General features: G+C 33.0%; 1 protein-coding gene and 1 long non-coding RNA gene across 2 annotated transcripts; both read right to left on the reverse strand.

The window, feature by feature from the left end:
* Positions 1 to 2,097: 2,097 nt before the first annotated feature.
* LOC130804992 (probable disease resistance protein At5g66910) lies at positions 2,098 to 7,695 on the reverse strand. The gene is made up of 3 exons (XM_057669585.1): positions 7,604 to 7,695; positions 4,730 to 6,000; positions 2,098 to 4,425 (listed from the first exon to the last, which is right to left on the reverse strand). Exon 2 carries the CDS (start codon positions 5,862 to 5,864, stop codon positions 5,091 to 5,093), a length of 774 nt encoding a protein of 257 aa, XP_057525568.1. The 5' UTR covers positions 5,865 to 6,000; positions 7,604 to 7,695; the 3' UTR covers positions 2,098 to 4,425; positions 4,730 to 5,090.
* Positions 7,696 to 8,443: 748 nt separating this feature from the next.
* LOC130804993 (uncharacterized) lies at positions 8,444 to 12,014 on the reverse strand. The gene is made up of 3 exons (XR_009040125.1): positions 11,807 to 12,014; positions 9,744 to 9,803; positions 8,444 to 9,666 (listed from the first exon to the last, which is right to left on the reverse strand). It is a non-coding gene; the product is annotated as an uncharacterized LOC130804993 (long non-coding RNA).
* Between the last annotated feature and the right edge of the window lie 5,942 nt (positions 12,015 to 17,956).

Genomic DNA, 17,956 nt, shown 5'->3' on the forward strand with positions numbered 1-17,956 from the left:
TATTATATTTTAGGAATATACGGATATTGCATTTACCATATTTAGTTTAGCTGTTTTACTCTTATTCTTAGTATATTTCTTGTTACCTTAATTAGGGGATTTCTGTGTATTAATAAGGCTGTAACCATTCATGAGAATAAATAAGAAAAAACCCGAAACACTTTTAATTCTGTTTTATCTTTGTCTTCATTACCTTTGGAGGGAAATGCATAATAGAGAGTTGTAAATAACCTGTTGATGGATTATCAAAAGGATATCAGAAATAAAATCATACTTTCCCTTATTCTTTCTATTCCCTCTTCTTTTCTTCCTCTTTTCTTTCACATCCTTCTTTTCTCAACAATGGTTACTTGCTAAACAAGCCACCATAGCTGTTAGGCCTGTTAGCTTGATCAAAATGCAGGTAACATCTATCATAAGACTATTCATCTTCAAAACTTCGAAATTTGCAGACAATTTATTACAACTATAGAACTTCAATTTTCGCAAATTGGAAAGACTTACCATGGAATTGGGGAAGTAATCGAGGGAAGTAAGGTCTGCAATTGAACCTCCGATCTCAAGCTTCAAGTTCTTGGCATCCAATACCAAGTGTTTGACTAAGCGACGAGAAGAAATAGAGTTAAACCTAATCCATGGGTCTCGATTTCCGGATAATTTCAGGTAACCATTGCGATTAGCGGGCTGTGAAAGTTGATTAGGGTATCGAACACGCATTTTCAGAGATGGAGGATTGTTACAGAGATTGAAAGATGGAGATGAAGAAGAAGAAAGAAGAAGAAAGAAGAAGAAAATTGAGGTGGGTGGTTAAATTCCAATTAATTTGCAGGAAAAACTACTAGTAAGAACTGGTTTGCTTGATATAGGAATTACATTTTTATAGGAAATTGTATACTATGGGAAACAATTTTATGAGAAATTCCACGTGTAATTCTGAGGTTTTGGATTTTCTATGTGGTAGATAAAGTTTTTTTAAAATCCGTATGGTAATTCTGAGGTTTATCATAACAAATCTCCGTGATTTTTTTTAGTAAAAAATGTTAGGCTCCGTTAAGTACTGGTGCAAATGTGTTCATTGGCTGTAGACTTCAATCACTAAACCCTTTAAATTAATGGCTTCATTTTCCAACTCAAACTAACATCTTTTTCCCCAAATCAAAAACCCTATTTTTTTTTTCCCATTTTCTCTTTTCATCTTCAAATGTTAATCCAATTTGGTTCTGAAAATGCATTATTTTATGGGTTAATCTTCAAATTCTTTTGGAAGCAATAATGAACTGGTGTGGATAAGAGCAAGGAAATGCAATTGCATACCTCAAAGATTAGCAGAGGTTAGAATTTCAAATTTAGAAGCAAACCCTGGTCGGATGTATTACAAATATAAGTTTTGCAATCTTTTTAAATGGGTTTCAGATAGCAAGATGAGTAGAGTTGGTGGAGAGTGCAACATTTATGAAGATTACACCCAAGTGCAAAGGAGTGTGCAAATACTAATTGAGATTGCATCCAAGTGCAAAGGGGTGTGCAACATTCATGAAGATTACACTCAAGTGAAAAGGGGTTTCAGATAGTAAGATGATTAGAGTTGGGGGAGAGTGCAACATTCATGAACATTTGTAGCAGTACTTAACGGAGCCTAATGTTTTTCACTAAAAAAGGTCACGGGGGTTTGTTATGGTAAACCTCAGGGTTATCACGCGGATTTAAAAAAATTTTGTCTACCACGTGGAAAACCCGATAACTTAGGGCTACCACGTGGAATTTCCCAAAATTTATACTCCATTTTTTGCCTTATACTAGTCCCAACTACAAAATTCATTTTATAAAGATAAAGTGAATTTATTTTTATTTATAGTGATTTTTGTTAATCCGTTCATTTGAGAATCAGTCTAATTTAAATTAATATTCATTGATTAGTGGTAGTTTGATTATACCCTTTTTAAACCTATTTCTCATGAATATTAAGTATGTTACTTGATTGTTGATTAATTCTTATTTTAGTTTACATTGAATTTATGTGATGAAAAGTGAAAATCGTGACTTTTTTTTTTTATAAAATTCAATTTAAATGAATCATCATTGATTAGTAATAAATAATTACTTAATGAAAAAAACATTTACACAATAACCATCTTCTTAACAACAAGCGGGAGAAACCGATGAACACACTATGACTAATTCTAGAGTCATGAACACTTGCATAGTTGCATCCATTGAACATGATGTAGTAGCTTCCGTACAAAAAGGCCCGCTGAGTATGTAGGCAAATAACAAAACACTAGACAACCTCTAAGCTGAATACATATAAGATGCTCATACAACACTAAGCACACATTATAATAGCCTCTAGATAAGCAAAAGGCAACCACAACAAATTTAGTCACATCTTCACAGCCAAAAGCTCTGGATACGCAAGGAAGAAACCTAAGGCAAGTAATTGGCAAAAGTAATCAAGTTGCATTTTAAAATGAGACATAAACCAAGACTTCACTGCGGTGTTACAATGATTCTCCCAACGTGGCACAAGGGGTGGTAATGGGAGATCTCGGGTCCTCAAGTGCAATGGTATCAAGTGATCAACCCATATTGAAGCCAAATTAATGTACTCGGAAGGAGGTTGATCAACCGTCCTACTCTCCAGAGGCAAGATCGTTACTAGCCATGTTTTTGTCCAATATGTGCAAATTTTTTGATATTTTGTTTCAACTACCAAGCCTAAACGCATAACATCATACCAATGCTTCATAGGAGCAGGAGATTCATACCAATCCACTATATCTCGTGCCTTCTTAAGCTCCTCCTCACCACCAAGAGCTCTTTTATACAACTCTTCGTGGGTAGTTAGTTCCTCTTTCAAGTCTTGCCTCACATCTAACCACTTCTCCTCATCACAATACTCAAATACAACAATAGCTCTAAAACCACAATTTCCGTCACCCTTAACCATACTATACCTTTCAATGAATGGCACAACGCATGATACTAGATCGTCGAGAAAAGATGAGAAAAACTCATTTCCATCAAACTTTTCCCATGTGGCACATTAGAGATGTTACCATTTTTTATTAGAATTATGAAACTAACTATCTATAAACCGATTCTTGAATCTACTGCTCAGTGCTATCATATACAACTAAAAATTACTCCCTCATCCCTAAATCAAAGCACCAAAAAACCAAAAAAAGCTTTCATATGATATTGGTTTTAGTGCTTACATTTAGGAACAGAGGGAGTACGTATATAAGGGGTTTTTGGCAATGAGTTGTTGGTTGTTGTCTTTTTCAGTTGGCTTGTTTGACCTATAGAAAGTTTCGTTTTTTTTGTTGGTTGTTAAGGAAGCTGAAAAAGCTAAGTGTTTAAGGAGATGTTTGTTGAAATTGAGCATTAAATGATGGTTGTTTATTAGAGAAAAAGTGGACCAACAAGCCAAATACTAACCATAACACCCTTTGGCTGTTTGATCAACCAAAGGTCAAAAATCGAAAGCCAAAAGTCAACCAAAAACCCAACAAAAAAGCTAATAATTAAACACCCCCAAGAAACAAGAAACAAAAAGATCATTAAAAGAGGGAAGAGTAGTGGCATATATAGTGACATAAAAAGGTTCAATATGTACTGAAAAACTCACATCCATCTTTTTCCTCAAGTGTAACATCATTGCCTTCATAAGTTGAGTCCACATGCTTGTAGTATATTTCACTTGTATCATTATTGATGAACCCTTGCAAATTCTTTAGCAAACTTTCTTGTTTGAAACACCTATGGAGAATTAAGTGTTGCAGCTTCGGAAGCTTCATGATGCTATCTGGGAGGGACTTTATTTTCGTTCCACTAATATTAAGAGTATCCAATTCCATCAGCTCACCCAAATCTGGCGGCAATCGTATGAAAGATCTCATGTAAGTTCATTCATATGAAAGATCTCAAGATGGAGTAAGCTGACAGGCAGGGTCGTGATGATCCTATCAAGCTTTAGTCTAACAATGTTCAAATTTTGGCAACGATTTGAGGGAATTACATTCAAAGATTTCCAAAGTGATCAAGTTGGATAGTTGTGCTATGTTATCAAGGAGCAAGCTAATATTGATGCCATTTAGCACAAGATGTCTAAGACCGATGGGGTAATCCATATTTGTCGGCATGACTGTATGATCAAATCCAAAGTTTCCAAGTTGTATAGCTTAGCCAAGTTACTTGAATGGAATTCAAGGCCACAATATTTAATAGAGAGATTCCTAAGCCTTGTGATTGTCAAGGGAAGCTTATTGTTATCTCTACAATGAGAAATATACAGCTGTGTGATGTTGGACAATTCCCCTGAGGGTGCTGACTTGTCACGAGATTTATAGTTATCGTAGATCCATTGCCCTAGATCTTGTTGCAATGGGATGTAACCAGGGGGAGATATGATGGATGGATCCCGAGCTGCTTCCATTGGCATATCCCGAAACAATGAGAAGCAGAAAGGTGCCAGAAAAGACAGAAATTAAATTAGAAACAAATGAAGACAATACTCAAGTTTAAATAAAAAATCATATTCGCTCAGTTGTCATGATCAAACTTTTATAATTTTGACCATTAATATCTTATAAAACATTAGTATGTAAAATGTGTTAAAAAACCTTTGGACCAATTTGCATCCAAATATATTTTCAAATTCGCCCAAGTAACTTTTATAAACACACTTCAGTTTAACAAAAATTTCGAAGGAAGTAGAAAGTACACTTGCCTGACACAACTGGTAAGTTCAACCCTTGGTTGACTTCTTGCCAAGTTTTGCGACTTTGCCTCTCTAGCATAGATATAAGGACGGCATCATTGAGATGAAAAGGCAATAGTTCCAGTCTAAATTGATCAGGTAGCAATAGGAATCGTAATTTCTTTAAATCAGCGATGGTCCAAGGAATGTAATTGATTTTCGTCCATCTAATATCAAGCAAGATTAGCTCATCTAGCCCATCCAAATTTACAGGGAATTCAACACATTTTGTGGATAACAATGAGTTTAAAGAAAGGGACTGAAGGTTGACAAATTGATTTGAAATAGCGGTCAATTTCGGAATCTCAGCTTAAACCTCACTGCCGTCACACTAAATGCTAAGGTGATGAAGGTACACCGAATTCTTCAAGTTCTCAAACGAAGCTTCTAATAGAAAGTCAACTGAGACATGTAAGTGGCGTAGGTTGATTAAATCACTAGGAATAAAGTTGATACTAGAATAGATAAGCTTGAGGTGAGTGACTTTCAAATAATCAGGCAATTCGGTGAGGGAAGCGCAGCCTTTGATAGATAATTTTTTCAAATTGAGTAGCTTGGCCATGGTATAGGGAAGGGACTGTAACCTTTCACAATACTTGAGGGAAATATGGGTAAGTCTCCTCAATAGTGACAAACTTGATGGCAATTCTGTAAGGAACTCACATATAAAAAGAGATAAAGAAGTCAAGCGGAAAAGAAAAGTTAAACTCTTAGGGAAGGATGTGATCTCGCAATCTCGAAGCTTAAGACAGGTAAGAGTAAAAGTAAGCATTAAAACATCAAAATTATCAAGCAAGTTTATACAATATTCAAGGATCAATTTTTGCAGCTTCTTGAGGGTTGCCATGGATTTAGGCAAGCACTTGAGGAATTCAGTGCCATTAATAGTGAGTTCAGTGAGTTCACTCAGACTCCCAATGGATTCCCCAATCTGAAGCTCCTCATCATCTTTCATGCCCTCATAATCCAAGTGCAAGAATTTAACCAAGAGATGAGAAGCAGGGGTGTTTTTTTCAATCCATAGACCAGGATTCCCCTTTAAATGTAGGAAACCAAAATCAGGAGATATAGATACCATTGACATCATATTTCCATTATCACCCATAATTCTCTCTCCTTTGATCAAATACCTAATCTTTTTGTTTATTTAGCTCCTCAATCTCAACCTCCAACGAATAACCAAACTGAAAGCTGATTGGATCTTTCTTGTCTTGTTTGTGACCATTAACAAAGACGTCTCCCTAAATGACAAGGATAGACAAATTGTGAAAATTAAACCATTGGCAACAAGGGAAAGTTTCAAAATTGAAAGAATCATCATCTGCTGCTGATATGTTATCAAAAGAGGTATACAGCTGCTGAGACCATTGCTAAATTTGAAAAATTAAACCTAAAATTTCAATCAGGCCTTAAATAAACTAAATCAAAATATTTATAGAATAACGCAATTCCAAAAATATTCCTTTAGTACATTGCCTAATTGTTGAAGATAATAGAGTTATTTGAACTAAGTAAAGAGAGCTTGATTTAATCCTGTTTGCTAATGCATTCTGCCCTTTTTGCCATTAATTGTTGGAAATAGAATCGCACTTGTTTTTTGCTTGTAAGTTTACATGGAAAATTTAGACAACTTGTATGGATTGGTGGAGTTTATCCTTTCCTCTACATGAAGACATCTTGGTGAATATTGAAATGTGGTGCTCACTAGTTCAAAGTAATTTAAGAGAAAGGTATGGCATTGACTTTTCTTCGTGGTAGTGCGTACTAATTTGTTCCATCGAAACCAAATAAAGTTTCAAGGAAGAGAAATAGCCTTTGATGAGCTCATGGACTTTATCAAGCATAGATTTAAGGAGTGGATTCAGATTTTTGAAAAGCATTTTCCATATGGTAGCCATAATTTTAGAGGTAATTTGGATATATGTCTCACTTGGAGGAGGATAGGAGTTAGATGATAGTATAAGTGGTGTGTGGTTACTCTTGTTTATATTATAAACTTTGGTGGCAATTGATTGCACTATAGTTTTCTCTCCAATGGCTTTTTCCTTACAAGGTTTTTTTGTGTCGGAGGTTTGTAAACTGTATCACTTGCCATTTTATTGCATTTAATAAAATTCTTAGTTATCAAAAAGAAAAAGTAAACAGAGCTTGATATAAATTTTGATAATAAGGATTTAAAGGGTTTTATTTGGCTACAATAAAGTGTGAATCTATTCTGAGTTTTTTCTCGAATTAATACTCTTCATAACTAAAATTACAAGAGAAAAATGTCATTTAAGATGGTTAATTCATATGTTAAATTTTACTCCTCCATCCTAGCACATGTGTCTCATTTAGTCTACTCCCGAACATTTGGCAATTCCAGATGAGTACATATTAAATTTTTTTTATTATTTTGATGTTCGGACATAAATTCTATTAATGGTCAAAACAGGGATACACATTACACCACGATTTGTTCTTCGAAGAGAAATTTCAAGAAATACTTGTCAATGCACTAATTCGATCCTTAATGTATCTAACTGTACATAATAAATAAAATATAAAGTGTTTATATTGATAAAATTAGCATTGACATAAATCAAACAAAATATTTTTCACTTATAATCTAAGAATTAAAAATTAAGAGCAACTTATGAATGGTGCCAAAAAATAAGGGGTATAATTCACTAGACTAAACTACTGTAATTTAGGCCAATAGTCACCAGATATAAGCATTATTTCATGAACTGACAAGAAAGATGAAAAATAATTACCGAATTGAGAGATGAGAAATAGGAAAATATCAGTAAGAATGAAAACAGTAAATAATATGAGTATGAGAGATAAGAAATAGGAAAATACCAGTAAGAATGTAATAGCTGCGGTAGAACGAGAAAGATGAAATGAGGAAGACGACATACATTACAATGCCATAACGCCTATAAGGGGTAAACCCTACTCCTTAAGCTCACAAGACAGTACAGTAAAGTTGGAAAAGATGGAGTTTTGGTCTTTGGGAATTCGTTTCTAAACATTGCAGTTTTGAGTTAATTTTAAAAATTATATTTTTTAATATATTTGTTTCAGGGATGAGAATGGATATTAATTTATCCCATATTCAAGGATTCGTATCCGTTTTGAAGAATATGAGTTCTAGAGTTAAGTCCGAGAAAAAAGTTATCCATCTCCGAATCCGACTTCACAATCCGAGTTCGAATTGGAGCCGGACCGGAATTGGACCTTATAAAAAATCCAACACTCCGATCCGACTTCGAAGGAAATCCGACTTTTATCCAATATTTGTTTCCTTTAAAACTCGAATACGTGACTAATTGAAGCACCTTAAGTCCTTCTAAAACGCACTCATTAGTAGTCCCTCTTGTACAAATAATGAAATATAATATAAATTCTAATTAGGATTTACTTGGTATCATTATATATGTTAACCAATCAAAATATGATAAATTAGATTAAGAGGAATAAATACGACAAATCAAAATACGAGAAAGATTTGTTAAATTGTGATTATAGGACTATTTCTCTTGTTTAAGTTAAAATTGGAAGACATATGTTCTTTATTAAGTTCTATATGAAAAATTATTTTGTTAATTTTTTATGCTTTAAAATTATTAGTACCAGATCAAAACTCTACCCCATTTGATCACACACAAACAAAGAAAGAATCCACTTAATTTTCTTAATGATCATCACACACATCTAAATTTATCAGTAAAGTGTAATTTAAACTTGAAGATGCTCAAGTAACATCAATCTTATTTGCTAAAGGATTCCTAAACGTAAACAAACTAGGAAATAAAAATCAGTCTTACTTCATAACAACTATGGTCGAATAAACTCACTAAAATTCAGCTATTTTCACATAAAAAACAACCGAATTAAACCCCTAAATAAAACATCAAATAATTAAGTAATTCTACTTCCAAGAGAGATGAAAAACCTTCTCTTAACGAGCTCGGAAAACCTCTCTTGATTTACAATTCTAAACTATTTACAATTGTTATGTTGGAGTAAATCTAATCCAAATTGATCATCATGGCCGAATCCTTTTAACATGCTGTAGGATGAGATTTCTTCAACTCTAACTAAGTTCTCGTTGCATGAGCACCTTTGTAGTAACATCTCCACGCACACTTACTAATATGTTAAATACACATCATGGCTAATTTTAGGGTCCTGATCACTTGTACCCATGTAACATGATGTGTATCTAACACATCAAATCTAATCACATCATTACAGCCAAAGTTCCATCAGGAGCTCACAAAGCACAGTCAAGGATAGGTAAGGAAGAGATCCAAGTCACGTAATTGGCAAAAGTAATCAAGTTGCTTGCTAAAATGAGACTTAAACCATGACTTAACCGCAGTGTTACAATGACATTCCTAAAGTGGCAGAAGGGGTGGTAATGGAAGATCTCGGGTTCCCAAGTGCAATGCTATTGAGTGCTCATCACTCCATATTATAGCCAAATTTATGTACTCAGTTGGAGGTTGATCAACTGTCCTACTCTCCAGAGGCAAGACCGTTGTAGGACATGTTTTTGAACAATATGTGCAAATTTTTTGATATTTTGTTAAAACAACCAACCCTAAAAACATTGCATCATACCAAATCCATCGGAACAGAAGATTCATGCCAATCCACTATATCAAATGCCTTCTTAAACTCCTCCTCACCACCAAGGGCTCTATTATACAACTCTTTGTGGGTAGTTAGTTCCTCCTTCAAGTCCTGCCTCACATCTAACCACTTTTTCTCATCGCAATACTCAAATACAACAATTGCTCTAAAACCACAATTTCCATCACCCTCCCCCATCCTATATCCTTTAATGAATGGCACAACGCACAGTACTAGATCTTCATTAAAAGATGAGAAATTCTCATGTTGATCAAACTTCTCCCCTGTTGCACATTAGAGATGTTACAATTTCATTGTATTTCACATTATAGATGAATATAGACAAATATTAATCATGTACCTTCTGTTTTCAGGACAAAATCTTCACAATTCTCCTCTGAAGATCGTTTTCTCTTCTGAGCTGCAAATGCCAAAGTAAAATATTAGTCCAATTATATTAAAATATTAAAATATTAAAATATTAATATCATTTTGCATTTAGAGAAATCCTCACCTCTATTTAAAACCTTTCATCAATTATACACAATCTAACACAAGCTAAGACCCGAGACACAAAGGTTTCTCCAATTGTGATGTGCTGCTCATTTGAATTTAGTCTTTATCCTCATCCTAATACTTTAATTTAAATGTGCCTAACTGCCAACCTCATGTTCTAGCCTCTTGCCCACTTCTTGCTTTAGCTGATCAATATTGTTCTTCAAAGACAATTTAAAATTTACTGTATCATAGTAATAAGTAGTTTTTTTTTTTCACAGTGGATGTGTTTGAACTACCATTGTCGTTATTAGTTGTATTAGTCACCAAATCTTAGGGACTGGTTTATTTTCTTCTACATAGGCAGCCCATTATCTTCTAGGAATAGAGGGTATAAAGCTTTTGTTCAAGTTTTGAAGTTTCAATGAAAACAGAATATATTAATGTTTTATGAGATTTATCACTTGAGCAGTCAAAAACCATGTATGTTGCTAGCTTGGTTGAGTTCAACTTCTTTACTTCAGACAAGCCTTCAACAAGGAAAGCCAACCTACCGTGAAGTTCTATTATGAGGTTGGAATGACCGGTAAAAGGAATTGATCTTGGTTTTGTCTTTAGAACTTCAAAAGGGTTGTTGGGACTCAGGCACAGTTGTACAAGAGAGTAAGATTACAGAACATCTGTAAAACTCTAGGAATAGCAGATAGATCAGAAATTCATAAAATGTTTCGATCATGAACATCTCAACACGGCTTTGACTGGAAAAGAATTTGAAAAGCAATTAAACAACTATACTATCTTGATGCCCCTTCTCCTATAAGATAGCAAATATTCTCAATGAAGATGCACAAGTAGTAAGAAAAACATTATGTATCTTACATCAAAATATACATTTGAAGCAATAGCTAATTGGTTATTTGGAGTGAACTGCACGCCTTTAATTGAACAAAAGTATGACAATTGTAATTTATACACATTTCAATATTAAGTGGGAGAATCCAAAAGTTTTGGTGCAAGCTTGAACCATGCACCAAAGCAAGAAATTATTTTGCTTGGTAACTACTTACTGTGGACTGAAACATACCCTCAAATTGTTTCACAACATCTACCAGCCCTATGTTTTTTGGACTATAGTTAATTTATTATTATTTTTTTGAGAAATAGTTATTAGTTATATCTTTTTGTTACACTTCACAATATCACTAAGAGGGTTCTTGTTCTGGCCATTTTCTGAGGCATGAGGACTGTTCACACAAGCAAAATTGCTTGTGAAAAATAGTGCTATCTCTTTATTGTTTTTAAAAGTTATTATGTGTATAGCAACCCAATTGTTGATTGTTAACACTCACATCTATTCTATCTTTCAATAGCAAACCTGTTTGCAATAACGTTTTAGAAAAAAAAAATCACACAATGAAAGCTACGATTTTTTCTTTGGGGGTGTTTGATTAGGAGGAAAATGTTTTCCATGGAAAACACTTTTTCGCTCTTTGTGTGTTTGGCTATGATAAGGCAAGGGAAAACTAAGGTGGAAAACTCGAGTAGAAAACACTTTTCCATTGCAAGTAATTTTCATTTTCCATCCAAAATTGAAGGAAAACAATTTTCTTTAGTTGACCATCATCCTCAATTTGAGTTTTCCATCAAACTAAACAAAGGAAAAACTTATTTTCATTTGACTTTTCCACCGGATAACGTTTTTCAAGCAAAACCATTATCCATAAAAAAAAGTTTTCCATCCAACCAAGCACCCCCTTAGAATTCGAAAGACACTATAAACCAATTCTTGGATGTACTACTCAGTGCTATCATATAAAACTAGAAATTACATTATAGACAAGACAAAGGAAACAAGAAGCACATTTGAAGTGGGGAAGCGTTGAGGCATATATAGTGATATATGAAGCTCAGTAAGTATAAAAAACTCACTTGCATGAACCTAAACAGCATAATGTTCAGAGGCCAGCTCACCAGCCTCACCTTGCTCTGAATCCTCCTGAATGAAACCATCTTTTTCTTCAAGAACGGAATCAAGTGCAGCATTACTAACGGTTTAATCCTTAATGGTTAAGTGAATTTACTATGTTTGGGAAAGGATGGGAAATAAAAGGGGGAACTAGATGTCCTGGTGGGTGTGTAATGGGGAAGTGTCAAAAGTAGAAAGGGTCCACGTGAAAAATAAGTAGTGTTCGTAGTGACTGCATGGACATTGATGGATTTGTCTCCATTTATGTACTATGCCTTTCGTTTACAACCGCTTGTGGGGATTACGAGCTTGATGAGTTGGTTACTTCTCCACCTTAGTGTGTTGGGTACCTTTTAAATTAGAATAACTTAATATGGCTTTAATGAATTAACTTTTTAAAATCAAATTTCAATTTCAATTCATTACCTTTATTATGCTTGATCATTCCAAAGTTATGATTTATTCATTTTAGTACTTAGTCCGATCCATAATAGTTGCAACATTAGAAATGTTGCACTATTCATCAAGTAACCTTAATTTGTATTTTCATCTTAATTGATAAGTTAAAACATACTCAAGTGAGATCTTGTTTGATTTGTCTCAATGCAAATATTATTAATATCAAATTTTTATAATTTTTTTTATTATACATAGTTAGAGATATTAAGGGTTGAATAAGTGTATTGGACTGCGTGAAAAAGTAAATGTTGCAAGTATTTTGGAACGGATGAAGTATTATAATTAATCACTTTAATGATCCAATCCATCCTTTCAACTTTTTAAGGTTATAAACTAGCTGATAACTAATTATGATTCTATGATTTATTATTTTAAAATTATAATTAATCATTTCAAACTAGTTGATTATAAATTATCATCAATCACTATAAAAGTTGTGATTTATAATGTATCACTATATGGTTAGACATTGATTACTTTAAGATTGTAATTGATCAACTATATACGATCAGTATCATTAAGTTATAAACTGTTTATTTTAAGATTAAAATTAATCACTTTATAAATAATTGACAAGAATGTACAGATAATTGATCACAAAAAATATACAAATGAATAAATACATTATTAACATGTTTGTATACATAATTGGTTACATTTATACAAAAAAAGAAACTGACACTACAAAAAAAAAAAAAAAAAAAAAACAAACAAACCACAAAATCAATGTATCACTACTACCACCCCACAAACAACCATAGTCACAAACATCACACCCAAAAACCCACGAATGACCACAAAAACAGCCTAGATCTATCAACCCATAAACCCTAATCGAACAACCACCACAACCACTATCGAACAACCCAAAAAACAAAGGAGACTAGGTTCAAATTTCTTTTGAGATAAACACATTATTTGGGCATCTACATCCTACTGTCCAATGCCTTTTTCGATCCAACAATACTCATATCTTTACCTATAAAACGAGCATAATTGAAGTTAAACCGAAAGAAAAAGACTGATATAAAACATACAGAACACATAAAACATCAAAAAACCAAATAATTCAATTCCTTAATATTCCATTAAAAAGGTTAAAATTCACAAACTTGACGCAATTTTGTCTATGTAACCGCGAACAAAGATTGGAGAACAAACACCACACATTATGATAAATTATGGTGAGAAAAAGGGGGGGGGGGGGGAGAGAGAGAGAGAGAGAGAGAGTTGAGTTGAGAGAGGAGAAAGGGGCGAGAGGGGGAGGCAGTTCCAAAATAAGAGAATTAAGAGTGTTTTTAGTTTCTATGTATGGTTAAAAAAAATGAAAACGACCTAACTCATTTAGCCTCACCCAAGTTTTTGTGATTTCGAATTAGGTTAAGTCATATACTCAATTTTGCTTAATCACGTCAAATTAAACTATTAATTGCTCTATTGGTTATACGCTCCTACAATACTACTCCTTTCTTGTGCCCTTTGTTTTATTAAGTTGATTACATTTTAATCAATATTGTAAAAGCCTACTTATGAAAACGTCACATAATAAATGAATGTGGAAGTAGTACATAATAATAATAATAATAATAATAATAATAATAATAATAATAAACCTCAAAAACTCAACTTTTAAAAAAGGCACTGTGCAAATAGGTTGTTAGGATTTGTCCCCTACCATCCTATTGTGAGTTTATCCATGGTACTACTAGTATTATACTCCTCTATCCAACAATGTAAGTAACATTTTGAAAAGTTATTTTTTTAACAAAATTATGTTTGTTGTAGTTTTTATCTGTTTGTGGAGAAGATTAAGAGAGACTAGTCAATCAATCAACCTAGTAAGTCCCCATTCAAGGCAGGGTCCGAAGGGTAGTAGGTGACGACATATCATACCTGTTCGAAAGTATGTGGTCCAACAGACTCCAAATAAAGAATGTCCTCCAATGTGGCAAGTCACAGTCCAATTACATAGACTATGTTGGTTGAGATGTAAGTTAGTGGATTATTATAGTGTGGACCCATCTCTAAACAAAAGAATACGTTGCTTATAATTATGGTTAACCCAAAATGAAATATGTTGTTTAGATAGTTGGTGGAGTAGTACTCCTAGGAAAATTATTTAAGTCAACAAATTAGCTCGAAGAATAAAACTTCAATTATTTAATTTTTGAGGATTTTTTTAAATTAAAGATATCATAGGAGAAGAGCTTTCTAACAATTTTTATTTACAATAATGCACAACTTTCTTTGTATTTACATGGTAGGCTAGTGGATGTATCAATGAAAATGACTTATTCCCATAACAATTGTGTATTACAACTTAAACTACTATATTTACCCGTGCTAATGCACGAGTTTAGATAGGTTTTATAATTTTCGCTATTTATTATTTCGTTCTTGTTAAATATTTTGGATATGATTTATGTACAACATAAATTGTATATGGTTGCGTTGGAACAAATTGGATGCATGAATTCAATGTAGACAACAACATAACAACCCTAGAAATATTAATGAACATACATTCACTGAATATTTGAGGCTCACATATAGAGTACATAATTTAAGTATCGGAAACTTTAAATCTCTTGAAAAAATAAGTCTTGCCGACTTCTAAACTCTTATGTCTTTTCTTTACCAAAAAATTAGTCATAGTTCCCATTATTTTTGTACCCTACAAAATCAAATATTATAATAATATTATAAATTTAATGATAAATTATGAACTTTATTGGTTACTATTTTAATAGTTTGAATTTTAATTAGTTTTAATTTAAAAATATATTCGTTAGTTGATATTAGTCAGCTTGTTTAACAATTAAACTTATTGAAAAAAATATACTTCCTCCGTTTTTAAATAATAGATACACTTCACCCTTTTATGTGAGAGCTTTATGGGTAAAGTGTATCTTTTAACAAAAAACAAAGGAAATATAATTTAACATATTAGCCTGTATTTTATATGAACTTTTTTCATTTTAACAATGCTTGATTTCAACTAAATGTATTAATGTTTGTATTCGTTAATCAATATTAGTCAGTTTTTTTCAGTTTGAAAAATAACAGATGTAATGTTGTTTAAGGTTTTCATTTTATAATGATTATAACAATGATATTTTTTTTTATTTTGCATAATATATTTTCTTTCAAATTTAAATTAAAGGTTTTTACAATTATGCTAATGATATAGCAAAAATATTCTGAAAATAATAATCAGTTGTATATTCGGCAAGTATGTGTAATCTTCTTCAATATTCAAACTCCAATTAATGGAATTACCAAAATTAAAGCAAGCTTGCTCCATAAAACAAAAACAATTTTACTACATCATTTGAACTTGCCAATGTGTATGATTAGTGAGCATTTCATTATTAAAACACATCAGATGCAATAACCATTGAAAAAATTACACATCATCAAGCTCTCTAATCGTGACATGTGTACATAATGTCTTCGTCTTTAATATAATTAAGATTATTAAACACTAAAATATAGTTTCCATTCTATAATATGAAAACTAAATTTAGGCCTTTTCTAATCGTCTGTTAATCTTATGATTGAGCTAGGTACTTATTAGGTCGTGACAATTCGCTACTGAATCACCCCGTGGGCCCACTCGTGTGGACACACCCACGGGGCACCCGTGGGCTTAGGCCACAAACCCACGGGCACCGAGTGTTAACTTGCATACACACTTGATGAGGTTCACTTTCTCCCAAAACCATATGGTAGTAGGAGGTTTGGCCACCAAGTATTATATGCAAGTCTATAATCCACTACTTTATCGATGTGAGATCTTGCTCACATGTGAAGTATTTCCAACAATCCCCCTCACATGTGAGCCACATCATATCATATGGTAGTAGGAGGTTTGCCCACCCAGTATTATATGCAACTAATGCAAGTCTACACAGGGTCGGCCCTAATCAAGTGCAAGACGTGCCTATGCCCAAGGCCCCAAAAAAATATTAGTTTCAAATAATGCTAGGATTTGAATTTTTTAATATATACAATAGATAAAGGGATCATAAACAATTTTTCACCCCGGGCCCCTAAAAACTTAGAGCTGGCCCTGAGTCTACAACCCACTATTTTATCGATGTGGGATCTTCCTCACATGTGAACTATTTCCAACAGTACTTTGTTGACACCATAAACCATAAACCAAAAAGAAATATGGAAATGGAATTGGAGAAACTCTTGCACAAACCCAATAACATGTGTACTAATTATTGGCAAAAAGTATAGCAGAAGATTAACTTTTCTCATAAGTAAATGGATTAGCCTAATAGGTAAAAGTAAGTGTACTTTAACATAACTTCAAAAAAAAAGTGTACTTTAACATTACGGTTAATTAGGGGATCCCTTCTCATCTACTTGATGTATACTTGATGTAAGTAATTAGTGACAAAGTAATTGATATAAACTTCGCATGTCTGCCGAAGAAAATTGGTATTTAATCAGCCAAAGGATTAATTATCATTTTTAACTCATTCTCCCTCTTTGCAATAATCTCAATATAAGGGTATTATTAATTCAGATTATTATTACTGTATTTCTTAAGAGGAGATTCAGATATGATATGTTTATTACCCTCTACCAGATCCTAATATTGAGCGTAATGACTTAATTAACTATGTTACTCACCCTTAAAAAAGAAAGAAAGCATAGTGGAATGATGGAAGATTATGACTCACCCACAAAAAAAGAAAGAAAGCAAGTGGAATGGAAGCATTTCTCATAATTAATTAGAAGCATTAGGTAAACTATGACTGAATATCTGATAGTAATACAATTTTTACTTCCTTCATTTCAAATTACTTGCACCATTTGCATAGTATTGCTATTTATCAACAATCTTGTTTTTGTATTTCCCACTTATGTATAATAAACAGAATTAATATAATCAAGTGAAATTTTGTTTGATTTGTCTTGAACCCTAAATTTTGAACTATATAAGTTTTATATTTTTTAGTTGAGCGAAAATGAGATATTCAGTATCAAATATGCATTGAATAAAGTGTATAAAAAAATGTTGCAACTATTTTGAAAACAGAGATATTATAAAGTTTAAAACGAATTGAAAAACATTCCACTTGAATTTTTTTTTTTTATGAAACCTGGGGAGGGGTGTTTTCATTCAATAAACTTCAAATCCCTTACAAAAATCATCCCTAAAATCTAATTTTCAATGCAAATAATAATCATCCTTATACTAATGGCATTGCGTTTGATGTGCTTGTTGACTTGACCCCTTGATCAAAGTAAGTTTTATATTTTATGATGGAAGACAAATATCAATGTTTATTATTGTTGTATTAAAGTGTTAAGTCAAACCCTTGATCAGCAGCAGCAGCAAGGCGCGAGGAAGGAGGAGTAATGGAAGGAGGCAGCAGCTGAATGGGGAAGGGAATGGAATGGGAAAGTGAAGGGGGAGGTGGGGAATGGGGATTACCTAATTTAGGTAAACCAAAACCTAAAATTGAGTAAACGGAATCATTCTAAATGCGAACCAAACAACATCAAAGGGAATGGGGTATTTTCATTCCCTTTCCCTTTCCTTAATACCCCCAACCAAACGCCCCCTAAGTTTTTGATCAATGGGTTTAGAGTATGTTTGTTTATAGCTTAATATGGATTTGTGTACTTCCTCG

Source organism: Amaranthus tricolor, chromosome 2 (assembly GCF_026212465.1).
Source record: "Amaranthus tricolor cultivar Red isolate AtriRed21 chromosome 2, ASM2621246v1, whole genome shotgun sequence".
NCBI lineage: Eukaryota > Viridiplantae > Streptophyta > Magnoliopsida > Caryophyllales > Amaranthaceae > Amaranthus > Amaranthus tricolor.

Excerpts from the sequence above, each read along its gene's own strand:
- LOC130804992 (XM_057669585.1), bottom strand. The coding sequence starts at position 5,864 with ATGGGTGATAATGGAAATATGATGTCAATGGTATCTATATCTCCTGAT.